Source organism: Thermobia domestica, chromosome 11 (assembly GCF_964235325.1).
Source record: "Thermobia domestica chromosome 11, izTheDome1.hap1.1, whole genome shotgun sequence".
NCBI lineage: Eukaryota > Metazoa > Arthropoda > Insecta > Zygentoma > Lepismatidae > Thermobia > Thermobia domestica.
Window position 1 is genome coordinate 88,819,529 of NC_137464.1, and position 21,343 is coordinate 88,840,871.

Below are 21,343 nucleotides of genomic sequence, written 5' to 3' on the forward strand. Positions count from 1 at the left end.
GATTCTAAGGGTTAAATGATACTTTTATTCAGTGAGGATGCTTCGTGTTATTTTTTAAAAGCTCAAATATTGTTTGATATAGTCATGCATAAGCTTATATCATGGTGATTGATGAGTGGAAATTAAGGTGAAATAAAAAATAACTAACTGTAATTGCCAAGGAAAATAGTGTTTTTACATTAAATTTTTATTCACGATTTTATCCCGCTTTACGTGTATTTTTTATAACGAAATTGCGAATTGTTATTTACTACAAAATCGCGTCTCTACCTATAACTTTTTATGCCCTAATATGCTTGCGTTGTCCTGAACTATGTAAAGAATTCTGCAGTGACTTAATGTAATAGTTTCCACTGAATTAAAAATACTTGGATACGGAATATTTATTGGGACTAAATTAAACAATCAGAACAACTTAGTTCACTACGTATGACTGCTAAATGACGAACATCGTAATGTGAAATATGCTAATGTCTTCACAGATTAGATCTAGACTTTATTAGATATGAACTGAAGTTACCTGTTCTATTTCTCAACATAGTCCCCTGCTAAAATAAGATATTTTTGTCATTTAAATACGAGCTTCTGTATTTTGGAAGAATAGAATTATATTTTGCCGTTCCTTCATCATTAGAGAACTGCCTGAATCATTCGTTATCCATGATACGACTAATAATAATTAAGACTCATAAATCGAAGCAACATGGAATTTATACACTAGTCATGTAATCTGCAATTTCTTAAAATTAATCTAGGAATGTAGTTCTCAATTTTTTGAACACTACGACTTCCTTGTTTCTTCCAAATAACAGTAATAATAATAATAATAATAATAATAATAATAATAATAATAATAATAATAATAATAATAATAATAATAATAATAATAATAATAACCACCCTGAGGGCAACCCCCAAGTTGAGATTAACCGAACTAAAAGAACCTAATTATTATTTCCGAACGAACGAAGAAAATTACGAATTCCACATTTTGAGCGTCAGTATTTTCTATATATTGATTGGCAATCAATCGATACCTCTATGTAAATAATAGTTCTTCCTCCGAAGTAAGAACACAGTAACAATAATAGGTTGTGCAAGAGGTCCCCGGATCACAGACCATGAAAGTTTGTGACGCGACAAACGTTAAAGAGACGTTGTAAGATATTGAAGACTTCACTTCACTTCAGTTTTTCCTCAGAGTTTATTCTGTACTGAGATAAAGTAGGTTAATCAAACATGTATATCTCTCGTACTTTCGAATTCCAAATGTTCCTCTAACTTGAAAAATAAATGATCATTTTTACTATTTGAAATATTGTACTTAATTGTTTATATTCCTCATTCATCTTGTAATAAAATATCCCCCCAACTTATCCAGTTTCTCTGGGAGTTACCTTTGCGTCGTCCCTGTAACACATCTAATTGTGCATAAATTGCATCTACGACTAAAAATTGTGAACATTCCGTTTTTAATCCTGGAATTGATAGCACCTCTGAATGCAAGTCATTATACGGAGAAAATGATTACTGGAATATATTCTTGCATGTGTAGGGAAGGAAAGAAGTTTGAGCTTTTACCTCACCCCCTCCTCCCTTCCAACTTTTTCGTAATGGCGGCGTCAACATGGCGGTCGAGAGAAATTATTTCTTCTTTCTTTAACATTTTATAACTTGTGAATGAATCAAGATAAAAAAAAAAAAAAAAAAAAAAAAGTTTGCCAGATTATTGGAAATAAATGTCAAATTGTATTTTAAGATAAATAAATTATGTATCTGCTCCCAATTTGTATAAATAATGTCACAAATAACAAAAAATTCTCATTATCTTTTTATTTTTTTAAATTTTATTTTACTTCTTTTGTTTAACTATAAATAACATGACAATAACTGAGATACGAAGAGAGACTCCGGAATAAACATAAAAGCCTACAGGCCTCTCAGCAGAACATTGAGAAAATATAGGACAGTTTGATCTATACAATAGAATATTATGCTCTGAAGCACAAATAAATATATAAATAAATAAATAAATAAAAATAAAATTAAAAAATGTAAGAAAAGGCCACCCTTCATCCCAACAGGCAACTGGAAACAAGATTTAGGAATGGAACAGGTGATTTACTGATTAAAGAAAAATGATCAACATATTTCCTCTCAAACAATGTAAAAGAATTTCATTCATCACTAGCTCTACTCAGCGAATCGTTCTGTTATGACCATGAATCTCCTTCCCATTGCGCATGTCTCCTTATACAAGTAAAGTATAGGAGACTCACAAATGAAGTGAATTGCTATGTATAGATGTTGGAGTGAGTTTAGAGCAAATTTGTAGAAGTAACACGATATCAAGTGGATTTTTTTTTCCCTAATAAATCCATATCCGTCCAAGTACGCCTGATTGCGTCTCTTGAGGCCTTTGAAGTTTCCAGCATGCGATAGGTTTTCCCATTCAGATTTAAGAAAAAACGCCTGCAATGTCCGTCAACCCACCATACATAACTTCTCTACTGGTTGCCTAACACCTTAGTTTCGGCTGCAACAATGTTAATCTTATGTGCCTAAAATGGCTCAAAACGGCCCCTAAAATGTCGAATAGAATAATAACAACACGGTTTTTGAAAATTTGAATGAGAACTGGACAATCTACACAAAATTTGGAATTGACCAGCGAAAACGCATGTGTGGTTTTCGAGATCTCACTGTCGAAAGAATTGGGGACAAACATATAAACCTAACATTTTAATATACGGATAACTCTGCAAATTATATATATATACACACACACTTCTAACAACTGTTATACAACATAAATTTCAGACCTTTTCCAGTTCATAAATAATTTCCAGGATTTTTCACTCTTTTTCTGCTTTCCATGACTTTTCCCGGGCGTTTTCACAACACACTTTTATTTCCAGGTTTTCCAGGACGCGTGGGAACCCTGCATATTATGTACAGCAATATTGGAAGGCGCTGCGAAAGTTGGTGAATACCAACACACCTCAATGGCTAGCCAACACTGCTGAAAGAAAACGCTGATACAGCTTGTGTTATAAGAAACTGGAGCATTGCAAGATTTCTCAGTTAAGTTTCGCAGGGGAAGAAGCACATCGGAAACAAAGAAAAAAGAGTGGGCATGGGAGGATAGGAAAAAGCAAATTAAAGAAAAAAAGTGCAAAGACACATTTAGCATATTGCTAATATGCAGCAATTTAAATCATCACTGAAACTTCCCTTGACTTGTATTTTCAATAACTCAATGATTGAAAAATAGAGGAAATAAAGGACAAGGTTAAAATATAGGACAAATATACAGAAATTTCCAAAATATAGGGAAAAATGGGAAAACAGGACAGCTAGGAGGCCTGAGCCTAATATAAGAGCTTTCAAACGGTGTCAAGATCATCGTTCTATTTTAAAAACTAAGGAAGATATTATACTTGGTTTTATGAAAAATGTACCGGCTTGTGACCTGGTAAGATTCCAGATACCGACAATGAGTCAAATTTCGAATGTAAATTACATGTCTTCCTATACTCTATACCATATCTTCATCAAGGACCTGAAAAAATATGTTTGTTTTATCTAGTTTTATATGTTCAGTAGTGTTATTTAACACAATGTTTGGTACGACTCATAATACCTGATTTAATCTTCTATGATCTGTTGATTGTCTGTTCCAAGTCGATATCAGTTCCTACAGCAGTAGATTTAAGATTGAACCTTTTAACTACACGTTTCCCTTGCTGAATACTTCACAATGTGTCTCCTCTGTATTTCGCATCTCTTTTAAGTAGACAGAACTCCAACGCCTGTAGTTAATACAGTCGAACATGGCAAACAGAGGTTACAGTTTTTGAACAGTATCCACATGAAGATCCCACTGTCCTTCTCAATAAGAACGTCAAGTTTCTGAGTAATATAATCATACGCAACATATTATCCCATCATAAGCATCGTTCTGATGACTTTCTACTTTGAACTACAAATCTCTTGAAATCTCTAAGACATGCATGTTAAACAGATTGACAGGCACTTTTGTATTCTTCAGAATTTCCAGACATTAAATTTTATCTTAGATTCTGAAGTAATTTCGCGTGGCTGCCATCACAAAAAAGTGTGGAGAATAAAGTGTAAACACCCAAGATTTTTTTTCTTCTCTACATATGCAAAAATACATTCCAGTAATTACTTTTTCCGTACAACGACTTGCACATAAGCTGGATTATTTACAAGACGTTGATCCGACACTGTTCTCGGATGAATGGCTGTTTTTGTGCTTTTTCCGACTAACTTTCGTCTGGTCACAGTACCAAAATCATGCATTTCTACACCCAGGTTGGTCTCATTTTTTTATATTATCTTGGTGTCAGGAATTACCTACAAAATGTTATCGGTATTGCTTAAAAACATCCTACATAAAATACACTAATTTATTATTACTTTTTTTCATATTGTAATAACCTATAATTTATGTTTATAAAACATATAAATATACATTTTCATTTAAAAAAATCAGAAAACTAGTAAATTATTTATTGTAACTTCCGAAAATTCAAGATTGCTAATAAAACTCCAACTAACCAAAGCAGTATACATACCTATTTTAATAGTATATACATATATATATATATACTGCTTTGGTTAGTTGGAGTTTTATTAGCAATGCAGAAAAATAGTTTTTTAAAGAGCCATACATCATCATAAACTTTCTCTTCTACCTTTTCTATTACTAGCACATTATTTCAAACTGTATTTATGCTAATACATCAAATTATTATTATTATAGCCTCCAACAAAAACATAACCAACTTTTTCCTCAAAGTCAAGATATAAATGGATAACATTATTTAAAGGGAGAGGCTGTCGGTAATGCTCGTTCCTCTTGGTGATAATAGCAAGAGGCTAATTTTTGTAATGTTGGCAACATTCGATTTTCTGGCAGTCCGTGCGTGCCTGCTAATGCTCTTTTAACACTGTTACTGCTAGAGATGCAAGGGCTCGGAAAAAAAACCGGCTTTTTTGGAAAAAAAACTCGGTTTTTTCTGCTTCGCTTTTTTGCTTGGGAAATTTTGGGCTTTTTTCAAAATACTGCTTTAAATTGATAAAACAGACTTTGTATCGCTTCTCTATAACACAAAAAATCATTTAATTAGTGGTTGATGCTCATAATAATATAAAACATCGAAAATAAACTATGAATTTCGAAAAAATATTTCAAACAATTTTTCTTCAATATATTTACATTATGAATTCCACAGGATTAACCAATGTATATAATAAGAATTTTTAACCTCCTATATACAAAAGTAAGCAGAGTTGGCAAGAACCGTGGTTGTTTTTGAAAATGCCAAAAACCCGTTTTTTGGGGGATGTTTAAACCAGGCTTTTTTGATTTAGACTTTTTGCTTTATGTATTTATATTACATATTCACAGAAATAAGTTTGTTTCGCCTTGATGTTATTATGCAACAGCGGGGTTATGCTGGAAGAACTCCCATAAGCTTAAAGAAGTGCGGTCAGTAAATTTCTTAAGTTGAGAATCTTCCGCCCTAGCCATTGGGAAAATCCCGTTATTACTTGAAATGTAAGACAATAACGGGAAAATCCTGTTATTGCTTTGCATGTAAAATTTAAAGGTCATGTACCGTAATCAGTACGCTAAAACTGAGGTATTAAATTACAAATTTAGTACGTAGATATCATTGAAAGTCCAACCCAAGCTAATGTTGGAAGCTACGTAGGCAATCGATAAATTTTGCCAATTTCTATCAATATATTTAAGCAATCTTGGCTTCTTTATAAAACAACACGCATTTTGGCATGCAGAAATATACAATTTGGTTTGTTTCGTATATTTAGGCTTAACATCCTTACGAAATACCGAGGTTATCAAGGAGAAGACTTTCGCTTAAACTGACATCCGAACCACTACTTGGGTTACGCATGAAAGAAGGTTTGTGGTTCGACCGAGAATTGAACATGGGACACCTTGATTAAAAGGTGAAAGGGAAATAAAACTATTGCAGGTGGTTTGATATCTGGAAACGTCACCATGAAGTTCACACGATTCGCATTTTTCATTCTTTTTATTTTTGTGGTTTAAACCAGTTATTAAAAAAAAAGTTGGTGTAAACCAGCCAACCCTAAAAGTAAACACTTCTTTTTAAAGAATACACAAATAACTAGCAAAATAGTATGTAGTATTTTTACTTCAAAATATTCCATACCCTCTTTTTGAAACAAAATAAAATTAAAATAAAACATAAGAGAAATACTTAGATTTATATGATACACTTAAAGGCTGCATATTTAGAGCTTTTGGTTCTGTATATTCTTGAAATTCTACAGTTAAGTTTTATAGAACCACCATCACAGTTTACCCAATCCTCAAGTTTTCTGAATTTTTAACAAGAGGGATTCAACATATCATTACGGAACTCCCCCCCCCCAAAAAAAAAAAAAAAAAAAAAAACTACGGAATATATTTAAGTTAAGCTAAATACAACTGCACAACAAACATGACTGAGTGATTAGCTTTTGCGCTTCTATCGGGAAGTTCGGGATTCAACCAGCATTCGACCATTCTGACAAAGCTTTTCTTCATTCCATGTGTGAATGTAGAAATAGTGCGTGTACTGTGAGTTGGGCGACTTCCTTTTTTATTGTTTTTAAATCGTTATTATTACTAATTACCAACAGTGACGGTTTTGCGAAGGTTAGGGGAGCGGTCTTTCGGACTGAAGCCCGTTCCCCAAAGTTACGGAATGTCTGTAAGAAACGAAATATCTATTATTTATGCCTTTACTCATAAACTTTAAGCTCCCGTCAAATAAAAATTACGAATGTTTAAAAAAACTAAACATTAGTAAGAAACCCTTCCCAAAATACTTTTCTAAATCCACCACTGATTCTCAGTATAAAATGATTTTAAAGTTGTATCCGGAAGATTATTGCTAAACATAAACGAAACGAAATATTAGTTATGCATGTACTCATAAACTTCAAGCAGTTCCCAAATAAAATTAGGACTTTTTAGGAAACGAAACAATCAGAAAAACCCCTCCTAAAGTACTTTTCTAAATCCGCTACTGATTATTTGTATAAATTGGTATTCAAGATTGTATCCGGAAAATTATTGCTAAATCACTTCACAGCTACAGTATAACAGAAATGTGGAAGTACGGTTTGACGGATATATTGAAAAACGTACGCTTTGACGGATGAATAGAAAAACGGGCAAGTTTAACTTTTGCGCTAGAAGCTAGAGTAATAAAAGCTCTTAGAAATGAAACACGGATGACAAACTAGAGAAGAAAAAAGATGTCGATAACTCAAAAGTTAAAATAAAGTTAAGTAGCCTCTAATATTACCCTCAAATACTACATTCTTCATGTTAGCTTTAATTCGTAAAACATGTGCTCCATCCATCTTGATGGTGAATTTCAGAGCGAAATATCACATTCAGGTCATGGAATTCTTATCTAACTATAGAATATACTATAAGAAAGCTATTTAGATAGAAAAATCATGAAGTTGAAAAAAGCCAAAATTTCCAAAATTCTCGTTTTTTTCCCAAAAAAGCCGGCTTTTTATGTGAAAAAAACCATCGATTCAAAAAAGCCGGCTTTTTTTTGCATCTCTAGTTACTGCCGATAAGAAAAGTTTAGTTTATACTTCCTCTATATTTTATATATACCTACAAGCATCTAAAGCTAATTGTGTCATTAGTAGCTTAATTGAAAGAACATAAGTACGACAAGCGAAAGACCGCGATTGGAATCTATGTCAGTTCTGCGATCGCGCTTTTTCTGTATTGAACCAGTGAAGAGTTGTCGACTTGTTCATAAATTAATATTACTATAACTAAAAATTATCACTAACCTTTGCATTAACAGGGCTGGGACTATCTGACGTCGCATGAAGGCGCTGTTCTGTGTATGTATGGAAATCCGAAAGTGCATTTGTGAGATCAAACACATGGCTACCTGTTTGGTTTATCATGTGCAGGGACCATACCTGATGATGTCGATCATGAGTAGGGACATTCAATTCATTCAAATCATTCTTTTCTGAAAATAAATTCAATGACAGTTAGTTGTATTGTAAGCACTTGAAAATATGCGTACTGTACGCAGTAGCAGAATATTAATTCCCTCTTCTTCTTCTTTTTTTCTTTCTTTCTTATGAATATCACATCAATTGGTAGTGAACTTTTCTATTTTGTTAGTCTACCTCGAACTGTAGCCTAAGCCAAGCACTATCTACAGTTCAATTTACAAGAGTGAGTCGTAAGTTTTGCAATATTGGCATGTCTGCATCGTTTGCAGCGTATGTTACGTAATCGACGTAGTTCATGCTGTCGAATGTGCTTACTAGAACGGGTATAGATAGTAGTAGTTTGTGTAATGGCACGTTGTGCAGTTCTGCGTTCTGTACGTGATCTGATAGCCGCAAAGATGAAAGTACAACGAAGTCTAATTCGGTAACTTTTGTTTTACGAGTTCGAACTAGACCATAATATCACGGAAGGAATTCAAAACATTTGTTGTGTGAATGGCGAAGGGGAAGCTGTCACAGCACAGCAACCAAATGGTTAAGCAACTTCCAATCCGCCAGTCAGCTAAAGTCAGGTAATCCGAAAACCGTGGAATTTTCGAGGTCCTGTGCCACACCATCCTACGACTAGCATTCTGAGGCTATCAGAGCTCGGTATTTCGCAGTTAGGCAAATCATCATCTTCACGACCTCAGCAAAGTAATCTGACGCTGCTAAATTGTGTCCCGAAAACTGGGAACAGACCAAGCACAGAAGCAAGTAGGTGTGTGCAAGAAACTTCTGAAAAATCCCCGTTATCTGTTTCTTGAAAAGGATAATAACGTGGAAGAAAAGCAGATATTTTTTCAAATCCCTAACGCGTACATAAGGAGTGGTTAAACTTGCGCCAGATGCCGGAATCTGTCGCCAAACACGAGCATTTTGAATACAATGTCATGCTCTATGTCTGGTGGAATTATGAGAGAATAGTTCACTAGAGTTCGTTCCACTTGGTTGAACCATCAGTGCCGAACTGTGCTCTGGGCAACAACCGGAGAGAATTATGACATTATGTGGCAGAAACACGCTGTTTTGGTGAACATAAATCAAGACCTTCTGCAGCAACACACCGCAAAACCTTATATGTTTCGAACGACCCAGAATGAACTACAAGAATGTAACTAATATTCATCCACCATATAGTCCGAACCTCGCAATGGGAATATTGTTTTGATCTATGGGTCGCTTTCTGCGCTCACTATGCCCCAAAAAACAAGAACCTAGCTCGCGCCAAATGGGCTTCGTGGTGGACAAACACCATGTGCGTGTGTTCTCTCGGGGTTAGCCCATATTTTTCATTCTTCATTCCGCCATTTCGTTCATTCTTATCAGCACTGTCTCCTTTAGCCTACTCGGCATAACATAACACAGAAAAATTTCATTTCACTTCAAGAACTAAGACGAGACGAAAGCTTAAGTGCAGAAGTTCTTCGCCTCTCGATATACAAGAACTGCTTTCGGTCTACGATCGAAAAACTAGTCGAAAGGTTGCTTCCTCTACTGTACATGCTAGGCAGCTTTCGTTGTAACTTGACGCATAAAGCAAGTAAGTGATCCAAACATTTATTTATTTATTTATTTATTTATTTGGTCTCACCCTTGTATTTCACCATTTACGATAAAAACACTGGGATATTTATATAAATTTTTTACATATCTTTTTACACCACTCAAGAACATTTACAACAATATTATTATAATGGTTTTGAAGCTTCGAAGTATGATTTATCATGTTGATTAAAGCAACAGAATAGTCAGATCTAATGAGTATATTATATACATTACATTTTCTGGCTTAAACCTTGATTAGTCTATTTATAACGAACTAGCTATTTATTCAACTATTTTGAAGTAGCATACTTTTATTTTATATATATACACGAACAATGCTCATTCCCTTCTTTTTTTTTTTTTTTTTTTTTTTTTTTTTTTTTTTTTTTTTTTTTTTTGTCTAAAAATTACCATTTAACTTACCGCCTCTATTCGCTCAGAAAGGAAGGAGAACACACGCTCCAATTTTATCTACCAAAACGCACAACGTTCGTAACGTTTGCCGATAGTTATTCATTTTCCTATTTTTCATATTATAGTACCAAAGTACCCTTTTCAGCACACGAAGAGTATCGGCTGAGTTAGTAAGTTCAACCGAAGAAATATGTGACATATCGGTTACCAACGCCATTATTTCTGGTTTTTTCCAATTCACTACTTCTTAATTCAAGTAATTTTCGAATTGTCTCAAGATGCTAAATCAACAACAAAAATATGTGTTGCAGTGGGAAATTTTAAATAATTATTATAAAGTTACTTCCTTATTAATATGAGCTCCGGAATACTAACGTAGCGAGTATATGCACTTTTTCGAGGGAGTAGTTTCAAGTTCAATCTCTCGCGATCGCTCATTCAGATTTCACGTCAGATTCACGGCCCAGGTAACCTTGTGCTAAAACCTCGATGTTGAACTCCAATCAAAAATACATATTTTCGTTTTCCTGACTACACTTTCGCCTCAGCCTGTTTGATTACACATGTTATTCTTTATACTATTTACCTTCGTCAATTTGTCCACGTCTACATGGCTCGATTTAATTTGCATCTCTTACCTCTCAATTTTCCTATTAATTTCTCCATTCTTTTGTAACTTTTTTTTAAATGAATCTTTTTCATATCTCCTTCGGTCATCTGACAATACAACGCCCTAACAATCAATCACTTTAATTTCCTATTTTTTTCTATTTTTGGCTTACCATTTTTTTTCAACTGTCTGAACATTTTACTTGAGATCAAAGGCTTTTTTCATTTAATTTTTTTTCTTTCTTTCTTTCTCCTAGTTCTTAATCTTAACAGATAAAGCATAAATTCAGGATCTGTCTAAGTGTTACCTTCACACGGTTATACACTCCTAACGCAGTACGTTACATTTAGTAAAAAGTGCCATAATTCTTACTTATCGCAAAACCCCTGCTATTTCTCTACTGTTTCCAATAATGGACTAAACGTAATCTAACTTTATATGGCCTAAAGTATATACAAACTCATACGTACAATTTAGCAACACAACTCACAGAACTTCTTTTAAGTGCTGAGAAGCAACGTTTGTACAATATTTTGACATATTGGCATATAAATTCTTCGGCATATAAATTCAACACATTCTAAATCAAACCTGTAATTTATATAGATGCTGGAAGTTAGTAAGAATTTCGATCTGTTATAACGGTTTCTGTAATCAATACTACATCAAACAATGGAATTTAGTACGAAATCCAATAATACGTACTTGAATCAACAAATGGAAGATGGTCCCTAATTATCCTTGATGCGCTCTGGAGTTTGGAGCCCAGCTCCTTTTCTAGTTCTTTATGTTGTAGTTCTAAAATTGAACACTTGGAAGAACACTGCTGCAGATCACGTTCTCTAGCTTCCAAATGAACTTCAAATGCAGCCTTTTCACTTTCAAGTTTCTGGATCACAGCCTGAGAAGATATTTATTTATATTTAATAAAAGACAAGATATATAAAATTAATATATTAAATTGTCAAGATAGTTTTTTTTTTCTTTCTTTCTTATGATTACTTACTTCACTGTATCTGGACTAGCCTTGTAAAGGCCCGGGAAAAAACCGGAAATTTCGGTTTAAAAAACGGTTTTTACCGTTTCATCCCGAGCTTGAAAAAAACGGAAATATTGGGAAAAATTGAATTTTTCGAATATTTTACTACATTATGCTTTTAAAATGAAAACTATTTTATATTTACTAGTTTAAAGTATACAGTATATTAACTAGATCATTGAGTAGTTATGTTTCTTCTATTAGAATAGGCAAATTTTGTGGCAACAAATATATTTGTACTACTCCTTTAATGTTAGCACAGTGATAGTATGGAGTTATGACTACAAAAGACCCTAAAATATAATTCTAGTTAGATTCATTAATATAGACGCATTTAAATTATCTTAAGTAATCTTATACAGTTACCGTTTTATGGCAGGGAAGTATAAATAACACGGCCAGAATCATTTTAGTTAATACCAATATTTTAAAATCAAATATAGTATATATTTTATGGAGATACGTATTGTCCTTGTGCTGTGTAAAATTTCCGGAAATTTTTAAACCCATTAGAAAAAAAATTTTTGTTCGGAAATATTGGCAAAACCCGGACCAGCATACATACAACGTATTTCGCTAGCAGGAAAAATACTTAAAGCAACAGGTTTTAATTTTACTTTTTAGTTTTCTGATTTCTGGCAAAAATCCCTCTTTATTATTTGAATATTTTTTGAATAACTCAAAAAGAGAGATTATCTTATTTACATATACACACATACACCGCAGAAGTGCATAAGTTTGAGCAGCGACAAATGTATAAAGAATTTAACATGTGAATTTTCCGTTCGTTATTATTAAAGACTAACAGAATACCCGTTCTTCGCATGGAGAGAATACGTTTCATTTTGGGTATAAAGGGCATAAACTGTCACCAATGAACTTACGGACCCCAAAAACTGAATTCGACACTAGCATCAGTCATTTTTATTTACTTTTACATGTCACTTCCCCCCTTTCGGAGTAACTAATGGGGGCTGAATCTGGATTTAAACGGCATCGGAAATGTCACTGTTGATCTCAGCCACCCCGAAAATTATGGATTCGACACTAATATCGGCCATTTTCGATCATTCTTATATATCTACCACTTCTTCTTCCCCTAAGTTACGGCACTGAATTTGGATTTAAACAGCATTTAAACACCATGTTCATCTCAGGACCCCAAAAATCATTAATTCAACACTAATATTGGTCATTTTCGATATATTTTTTTTTTATTTATTTCCCCTCTCCCCCGCCCCACGGTACAAGGATGAATTTTGATTTAAACCCCTCATGAAAACTTTTGGGAAAACAGACAATGTACAGTGTCTGTTTTCGCATGTTTTGTTCATGTACTACAGGTGTTACGTGTAAAGTAAATGGTTTGGAACAGAAACAGGCACTTATCCAGGAAATAACACCTGTTTTTGAATGTAATAATTCTTGTTCTGACATGAAATCATATGTTTGCACTGTACATTGACTGATCAGTACCTGTGCGACGCGCATGCACATGCAATGTTCACAAGAAAATGTTGCGGGCTGCAGACATGTGCAGATCAGCGAATGTAAGTTCATGTGTAGCACGTGGTATTTAGTGAAAACGTGTCTGCGTATGTAACGGTACCCACATAAACTGTACTCCACCGATATTGTAAACATGTACATTTGCATTACAGGCCAGCCAGTATTTTAAATGTTGAACGAAAATTTTCTGCACATTACATATAATGTGTTCGTTCTTTAACGTGATTTTCAGCTATGCTGAATTTCAAAAGAAATCTGCTGTGAACATGAGCTGTTTTTTCCCTGTATTGCCGAATGTTCATGCAGGTTCCAGAAAATTGTTCATTTAGCAGGAGTTTGTTGTTTACATGTCTGGTAGATGGTATGTTTTTAATACGGAAAATAGGATTTCCAGGTGGTTTGTTTTAGCAGAAAAGGGTTGTATAAACATGAACTGTACATGGTATGTAGTGACAGCATGTATTTGCAGGTTACAGAGAAACAGTACACTGTCTGAAATATAAAAGAAACATGCCCGGTAGACAGAATGTTTTAAATCCGAGAAAAGGCCATTTTCAGATGGGTTTGTCAAAAAAAAAAAAAAAAAAAAAAAAAAAAAAAAAAAAAAAAAAAAGCTGTTTTGTTATTAGGTGTATGTTGCTTGTATCAACATCATGTGCATGCAGTGTCCAGCTACATGTTGTTTTCGAATGAATTCTTGAATTTCCAGCAAAACACACTAATCTCGACAATATTGGAAGGCTCACTGTGTGGATAGAAATTTGCAGGTGCGAATTTATATTTTCCTGGACCAGCAGCAGATACCGGTATGTTAGAAACACTGTGTTGCTGGAAATTCAGTCTTGATTCTTATTCCTTCAGCAAAATTTCGAACTCAAGTTTCATTCAACAGTGTACACATTTTATAATTACCACAAAATGGAAAATAGCTAGTAGGTCTAAAGACCAGGGACAGGTTAAAAAACCGAAAATAGTGCCCTATAGAGTAGATGCCCGCTAGTTTGAAATAATGGCTGCCATTTTGAAATTGGGACCTATGCATTCAGTGTTAACTAATCAAAAACTGTAGTGTTCGTATCGTCTGAACCGCCTATTTCCAGTTCCCCTTTCACTGCATGTTTGCGATCCCTGTACATTGCAGGTTCAGTGCTCTCGAACAATACTAGAATAACACTGGTCTTCTTTCTTTTACATGCAATGTTCAGCGGATGATCAGCTGTTGTTGAAGAGAAAACACGTTAAGATCAGTTGCAAAACATGCAGTCCACAGATGTTCCGTTCGGTTATAGGTACAAAACATGTTTTCCATGTACAAACCAGGTGTTCACTTCTTTTTTGTTCACCTGTGTTTTTCCGTTTCCAGGGACTGAACACGCAATGTTTTTAAAAAAACATGAGCACATGACCAGGCGTAAAACAGTGTTTTAATTTCAAGAGTTTTCCAGGCGCATGTTGTACATGCGCATGTACGGTATGTGTTTTTTTCTGCTTTGACGGCATCGGCAGCGACCCCAAAGCTATGGATTTGACACTAACATCGGTCATTTTCGATCACATTTATATATCTCCCCGCCCCCAAGTTGCGTGGATGAATTTGAATTTAAACAGAATAGGAAATGTCACTGTTCATCTCAGCACCCCGGAAACTATGGATTTGACACAAATGTCGGCCATTTTCAGTCATTTTTATATATCTCTTCCTATCTAAATTGCGGACTTGTATTTGGATTTAAGTGGCATCGGAAGTGTTATTGTTCATCACAGCAACCTCAAAAACTGTGAATTTGACACTACTATTGGTCATTTTCGATCATTTGTATATCTCCCCTCTCCCCTGCCCCTAGGTCACGGCTCTGAATTTGGATTTAAACTGCATTAGAAGTGTCACTGTTCATCTCAGCGACCCCGAAAACTATGGATTCAATAATGATATCGGCTATTTTCATTCATTTTTATATATCTGTTCTTCCCCCTCCCCTAACTTGCGGACCTGAACTTTTTTTAAACAGCATCAGAAATGTCACTGTTCATCTCAGTAACTCCAAAAACCATGAGTTAGACACTAAGATCGGTAATTTTCAATATATATCCACACTTTCTTCCTCCAAGATGCACTTTTAAAGTGAAATGGTAAAATCCATCAAAGGCCCGAACCTCATCTATGTTGAAAATTTTTATCGAGATCAATCTGGTGGCTCAAGAGTTGTTAAGTTACAAATATAGTCACTTTCATTTTATATATGTAGATTAATTTTCGCATTAGAAAACCGTTATTTGTTTACATACAAAATTTTATACATAAAGTTTATATTAAAGTCTGTATTTAAATATTAAATAATAGTAATTATATGTCTTAGTGCATGAGTATTAGTGAAATTTGTCTTCTGCTCTTTCTTTTAAGAAGTAATTTGGTTAAGATTAACAAAATTTCACCAGACCAAAGAGCACATTAAGAACTCAGTTTCATTCAAGAGCCCTATTTGTTGCAACAGAAACGCTTCATGATGATAAATGTGTATGCAATTGTAAAATTTCTGTTAATTAATGCACAACCAGGAGTAAACGACTAGAAGGCACATAAAGGAAATGAGCGCAGGCTATTAATTTTCAAGAATAATTATAACTGTTTTACTTTCGAATGCTTCTTTTTTAAATATTCACAATATTGAAATTTCTCAATTTACATTTTTCACGCCTTCGAAAAAGAAAAGTTCCATTACTAGTAAAATTAACCTAATACAAAGAATTTTTTCCCTAATTTTTCCAATTTTTCCGGAAAGAAAGCGAAAAAAACGGTTTTTTACCAGCCGTTTCAAAATTTCCGGAAATTTTACAACACTAATCAGGACATCGTGTCTACTCAGTGTTGCTTACTTCCAAATTTTAAGTATTCTTCGTTTTTAATCGGTAAAGTGGCAATATTTATCATAATAATATCTTTTATTTTTCTCCAAAAAAAGAAAAAAATATCAATTAAAAATATATGCATATAATATATATATATAAATCAAATATACAATAAGATGATATGTAAAAAGTAAGTGGAAATGGTAAATTTGACTTTTTTTTAAAAAAAAATTCTGGGCTTTCGGCATCTAAGGCCATTTAGCCCTTCACATTTTTGAGGGATGACGTCCCTCGGCGATCACACAATCCGGGGAAAGGGAAGGAAGAAAGGATTGGGGAAGGAAGGAAGCGGCCTGGGACCTATAAGTTAGGTACCACCTAGCCTAGTGTGAATGAGGAAAACCTCATTCAGAGTGGCGGGAATCGAACCCGGGATCGCTTGCAAAATGGTAAATTTGAAAAACTAAAGAAAAACGAAAATTTGAAAAAGTCGCCCCATGCATTTTAGTTCAATTCTGAACTTGTTTTCAGACCCGAAAGCAAATTCCAGGATAATTTCAGGTTTTCCAAGTCAGTAGACACACTTGTGGAACATATATGTATATATTTTTTCCCAATGTCGCATATGACAAACCAAGTCACTTACGTTTGTGTATATTAATTAGTGTTAATTTTATACAAATATGTTAAACACTAGATAATAATAGCAATACAAGTAGACTTGATTATACAACAATAGTGTCGAATGATTTTCCTCTGTCTTTGCAAAATAAACAATGTAAATTAAATCCTCAGACAGTACAGCCCACGAAATGTTATGGCTATCAATTAGGTGTTGCGCTTCTAACATATAGTCCACCAATGCCATTATTTACATCTTTTTACCAAAGTCTGATACCTCTTGAAAACTGAATCTACAAGAACTGAACTTTGGACAGCGCGCAGCAAAGGCGTGCGTGCTGATTATTCAGATATACAAGACAAGCGGTTTATTTGTCTTGTTGCAACCTTCCCTACTCTTGGAATGGTTGCAACTCATCAGTTCTAATGTTCAGACAAAATATTGAGCTTAAAAGCACTGCCTGTAAATTTTAAACTAATGTAAATATGAGGACGAATCAAAAAGTAATTCACAATTTCTGTCACGTGATATGAATATTTGAATTTGACATCCTACAATTATGCACTGAGGCAGGCTAACGAAAACGGGGTGATAATGAGTGGATGATACAAAGGGTATTAGCAAATACCCTTTTGCAATACATTTTTTTAAAAAAAAAAAAAAAAAAAACAATTTCCACCACATTCAATACACTTCTCCAACCTTCGAAACCAAATGTTAAGCCAGATCTTCCAAGTTTCCCTAGGGAGTAAGGCGCACTCGTTGTCCCAAGCCCGCAGAAGAACCTCATCACTGGAAAACCGCATCTTTTTCACCTTCATTTTCACATACGGAAACAGTGCCAAGTCACAGGGAGCAGGGTCTGGACTATAAAGAGGGTGCTCAAGAAGTTTCAGTCCTGTAGTTTCACCACTAAGCCTCCACGAACCCTTCACGCAATATTATACTGATTTGGGACGTAAAAACTGCAAGATTGCACGTAGTCAGCAGTAGTCTTATCAAGTATATCTGGAGGAGAAGCGTGAACTACTGAGCAAAGAGACACGTATGTTACAATCGTCTATCTGTGAAAAGCAGATGAAATCCGAGTGGATGTCACCAGGAAATTATATATAGATCGCGTTGGGCAACGATATATTTAAAGATATCACTCCAGTACTTTCCTAATGAGATTCAGGGAAACTAGTCAGGACAACCTAGTGGATATGAACATGGAACACCTTGGTTGCAAAGCAAGAACACCAATTACCTATGTCCACTCGTTAAATATAATGAAGTTCATCATCATCAATCTCTGCTACTGCTGGATGCGAGTTCTTTCAACTTCTCTTCAGAATTACATATAATGTGCACTTATTTTCAGAGTTCTTATACAAAGCCTCTTGATGCCTTCAATGAATTTTGTATAATTTTGTTTGTCGCTTTTTCTTCGCTTCCCCTCCAATCAAATATCAAGCTTTTCTTGAACATTCTTTATTTCTTCTTACAACATATTCAAGCAATTGGCATTTCAATACATCCTTATTTTCAATATAATATAGTGTATGTCAATCTTAAAAAAATCTTTCTAGTCCATGTACATCATATCTTATCTTTGCAGAGAATTCCTAGAAACATCTCTTTGATTCTGTATAATCTACAGACGATGAATGTCATCATTTCTTAGTTTTCACGTCTTAAAATAATATGTTTAAACGATATATACACGTTGTTCTTATCTCTTTCGTCAAAGATAGGCTTATCTAAATCAATTAAAGGAACATATCACGATATATAATTCATTACAACAACGAAAAAGCGAATCTTCCTCTCAAACAAAGAAGCAATTTTTTGTTACATTGAAAGAAATTTTGAGATTTTATGTCAACAAACATTATTGATTCTCACATCAAAATTTTGTCTTTAGCCGACAGCAGTGGCGTGATCCTGGATTTCATCTCTTTGAGACCAGATAGTGTGATGGGGAACGATTTGTATACTGTAAAATTTGATCTTCGTATGATGATCTGTATACCTGCCAACTGCACCGAATTCAAGCTCCGGTAGTGGATCGTAGCCTACGTTAATGATAAATCCCGCTCGCTCTTCATAACCTTGATGCTACATAAAGAGCACAAACATTCCAACTCAACTCATTAAAACTTTTCTTTAAATATATATATATATATATATATATATATATATATATATATATATATATATATATATATTATTTATTTATTTCTCAAATAATCCACTACAAGACTAAATACAACAAGAGAAAAGGTACTAATAAAAATGAGATCTTTCAATTTAACGTCCCACGCTATGCTTAGAGGTTAAGGAATACGGTAATTATGGTAATGAACGAAACGGTAAAATGAAACAAGTAGGTGGAAACTGAAGAATCCCGAGAACATACATGCACATGAAAATGTCCACCAACAGCGACAGTTCTGGTTGAACTAGAGCGAACCAGAGGCGAGTGCTCTACTATAAAGCCATTGCGGTCTCATAAGTGTGCAAAGTATGTTGTATATATCAAGGATGTTATAAAATAGAGGATCGGCCTATACGTATCTTCATCCTATAAACTCAATGAAGCCAAACAATAACCGAGCATTATCTGAGCCGGCAAGTCTGATTGGCTATTCTCGTTTTCGCCATGACTGTTTGCTCGAAACACTGCGAACTTAGTGGCGCGGCGAAGGCACAGGGATGTGGCAAAACTGTGAGGTATGGCTTCATGATTTTGTTACATGGGCAGATCCTCTATTTTATAACATCCTTGGTATATATACACATGTTTTTTGTTTTTACTTTTTGCTACTTATGTACTGTAATTTTTTTTCTTCTCCCTACTCAATATTTTACTCAATACTTCTATTACTCCTGATGATGCTAACAGCAAAAATATTTAAGTATTGAAAAAATATTTTTTTTAACTGAGATAGTAGCACTAACAATTATAGTTTAAGGTACGCATATTTTATTATAATACTATTTTTTTTCTTTAGTAATATAAACCATCATATAAGAACTGGAAAAATGGTTGCAATTACCTTATATTTTTCTTCGGCATCGTTGTTGACTTTCTGATATTGTTGTACCTGTTGTTCCAATTTTTCTAATCTATCTGTTAATTCAGCCATTTCTTGTCTATGAGCCTCATCTTTATCATGGATCTGAAAAAAAAAAAAAAAATGACTGATTGCTTTCCTAAAGGTACAAATTCACTCTTAATCTGGTTCTACGAAAAAAAATATAGTAACCTCAGAGCTACGTAAGTGGTACATTCCGCAGGCACTTCCTCAATACTTTTTAGGCTTAAGAGGCATGCCTCGGCAATACTCGGATTACCCTGATGCCTATACATTTAATAAAACATCTCTAAAACGAATTAGTAAGTAAACACCAACTTGAATTTCACGTAACTTGAATTTGTAAATTGTTTCTGTGCGACTTCCTAACAAACTAAACAAACTACAGCATTTATTATTAGTATTACATGAATATTATTTATACAATGTACCTCTATATATAAAAGCAAAGTCCTGAATGACTGACTGACACCCATGCCAAATCGCTTAAGGTAGAAACATCAAATTTGAACAGTGAATACGATTTGTGGCGTAAAGTAACACTAAGGAAGGATTTTTGGAAATTCAACGGTGAAAGGGTGAAAACAGAGGTGGCAACTATTATATTAAAATATCCATATCTCCGATTCCTAAAGATTAGACATGGAATTCGATGTATGGACTTCTCATTTTAAAAATAAAGCACGTGTTTCAGTGCTTCAGATACTTAACCTAGAAAGGAAGAAAATGGGTAAGAAGTATCTTAAAAGAAAAAAAAGTAAGGATTGCAATTATTATAAGAAGATGGTCATATCTCGGAATCCCTTAATGTTCGAGACATGAAATTGGAGTTTTTGGACTCTTCATTTAAAATAGATATATGTTTAATCGTTTTTTGATATTTGTCATAGAACAGAAGAAAAAGGAGCGGGCTTACTATTATTATACTAAGATATATACACGGTGTTAGTGAACTAAACCGACAAACTAAAACAGGTGATTCCTCACCTCAAAATAAGGAAAAAAGTTTATATGGACCAATGGTCAAAAGTGCATAGTTTCAGAGTTAGGACTGTCCAAAGCCGTGGGATAATGAACTTTGGGAGCGAATATCTCCAAAACTATATTTGGCATTGAGCTGTTCTTGTTTTAGAATTGTAATCTACTTTATCCAGAAATGCATGATTCTGAATCGTTCAGTGGCAGAGCAAAGGAGTCCACAACAGAAAATGGTGGTCCCAAATATTTCCAAACAACGTCCCACCAAATAACACCAAGCCATTGTCAGACTATAAATATTTTGAATAAAATCAAGATGGCGAAAAACTTTTGGTGTGTTGTGTGTGGTTGCATAGCAGTAAAGACTAAATGTAGTGGATAAAAGGAAATTAAATAAAATCATTACATCTATAGGTTCATGGCCCACAATCATGACCTTGGCCAAATAAGTTTGTGGTGAACAACATCGTGTCCATGGGTTTTCTCGGAATAATCCCACTTCCTCCTACATTCTCATTCTACCAATTCTTCCATCATAATTCACTTCCCTTAATCACTTGTGTCCCTTAGCCTAAAGGGCATAATCGTGGGACGTT

The 21,343-nt window shown here is 34.3% G+C and overlaps 1 protein-coding gene across 4 annotated transcripts in view; it reads right to left on the reverse strand.

Moving 5' to 3' along the window:
- LOC145664269 (protein phosphatase 1 regulatory subunit 21) overlaps nucleotides 1-21,343 on the reverse strand; it is a 123,752-nt gene that overhangs the window by 62,685 nt on the left and 39,724 nt on the right. For all 4 annotated transcript variants that reach the window (XM_081730788.1, XM_081730790.1, XM_081730787.1 and 1 more), the window contains exons 6-8: nucleotides 19,731-19,853; nucleotides 11,378-11,573; nucleotides 7,885-8,072 (exon numbers count right to left, since the gene is read on the reverse strand). In XM_081730788.1, coding sequence (XP_081586914.1) covers nucleotides 7,885-8,072; nucleotides 11,378-11,573; nucleotides 19,731-19,853 — 507 coding nt within the window. The remainder of the gene's footprint in view (nucleotides 1-7,884; nucleotides 8,073-11,377; nucleotides 11,574-19,730; nucleotides 19,854-21,343) is intronic.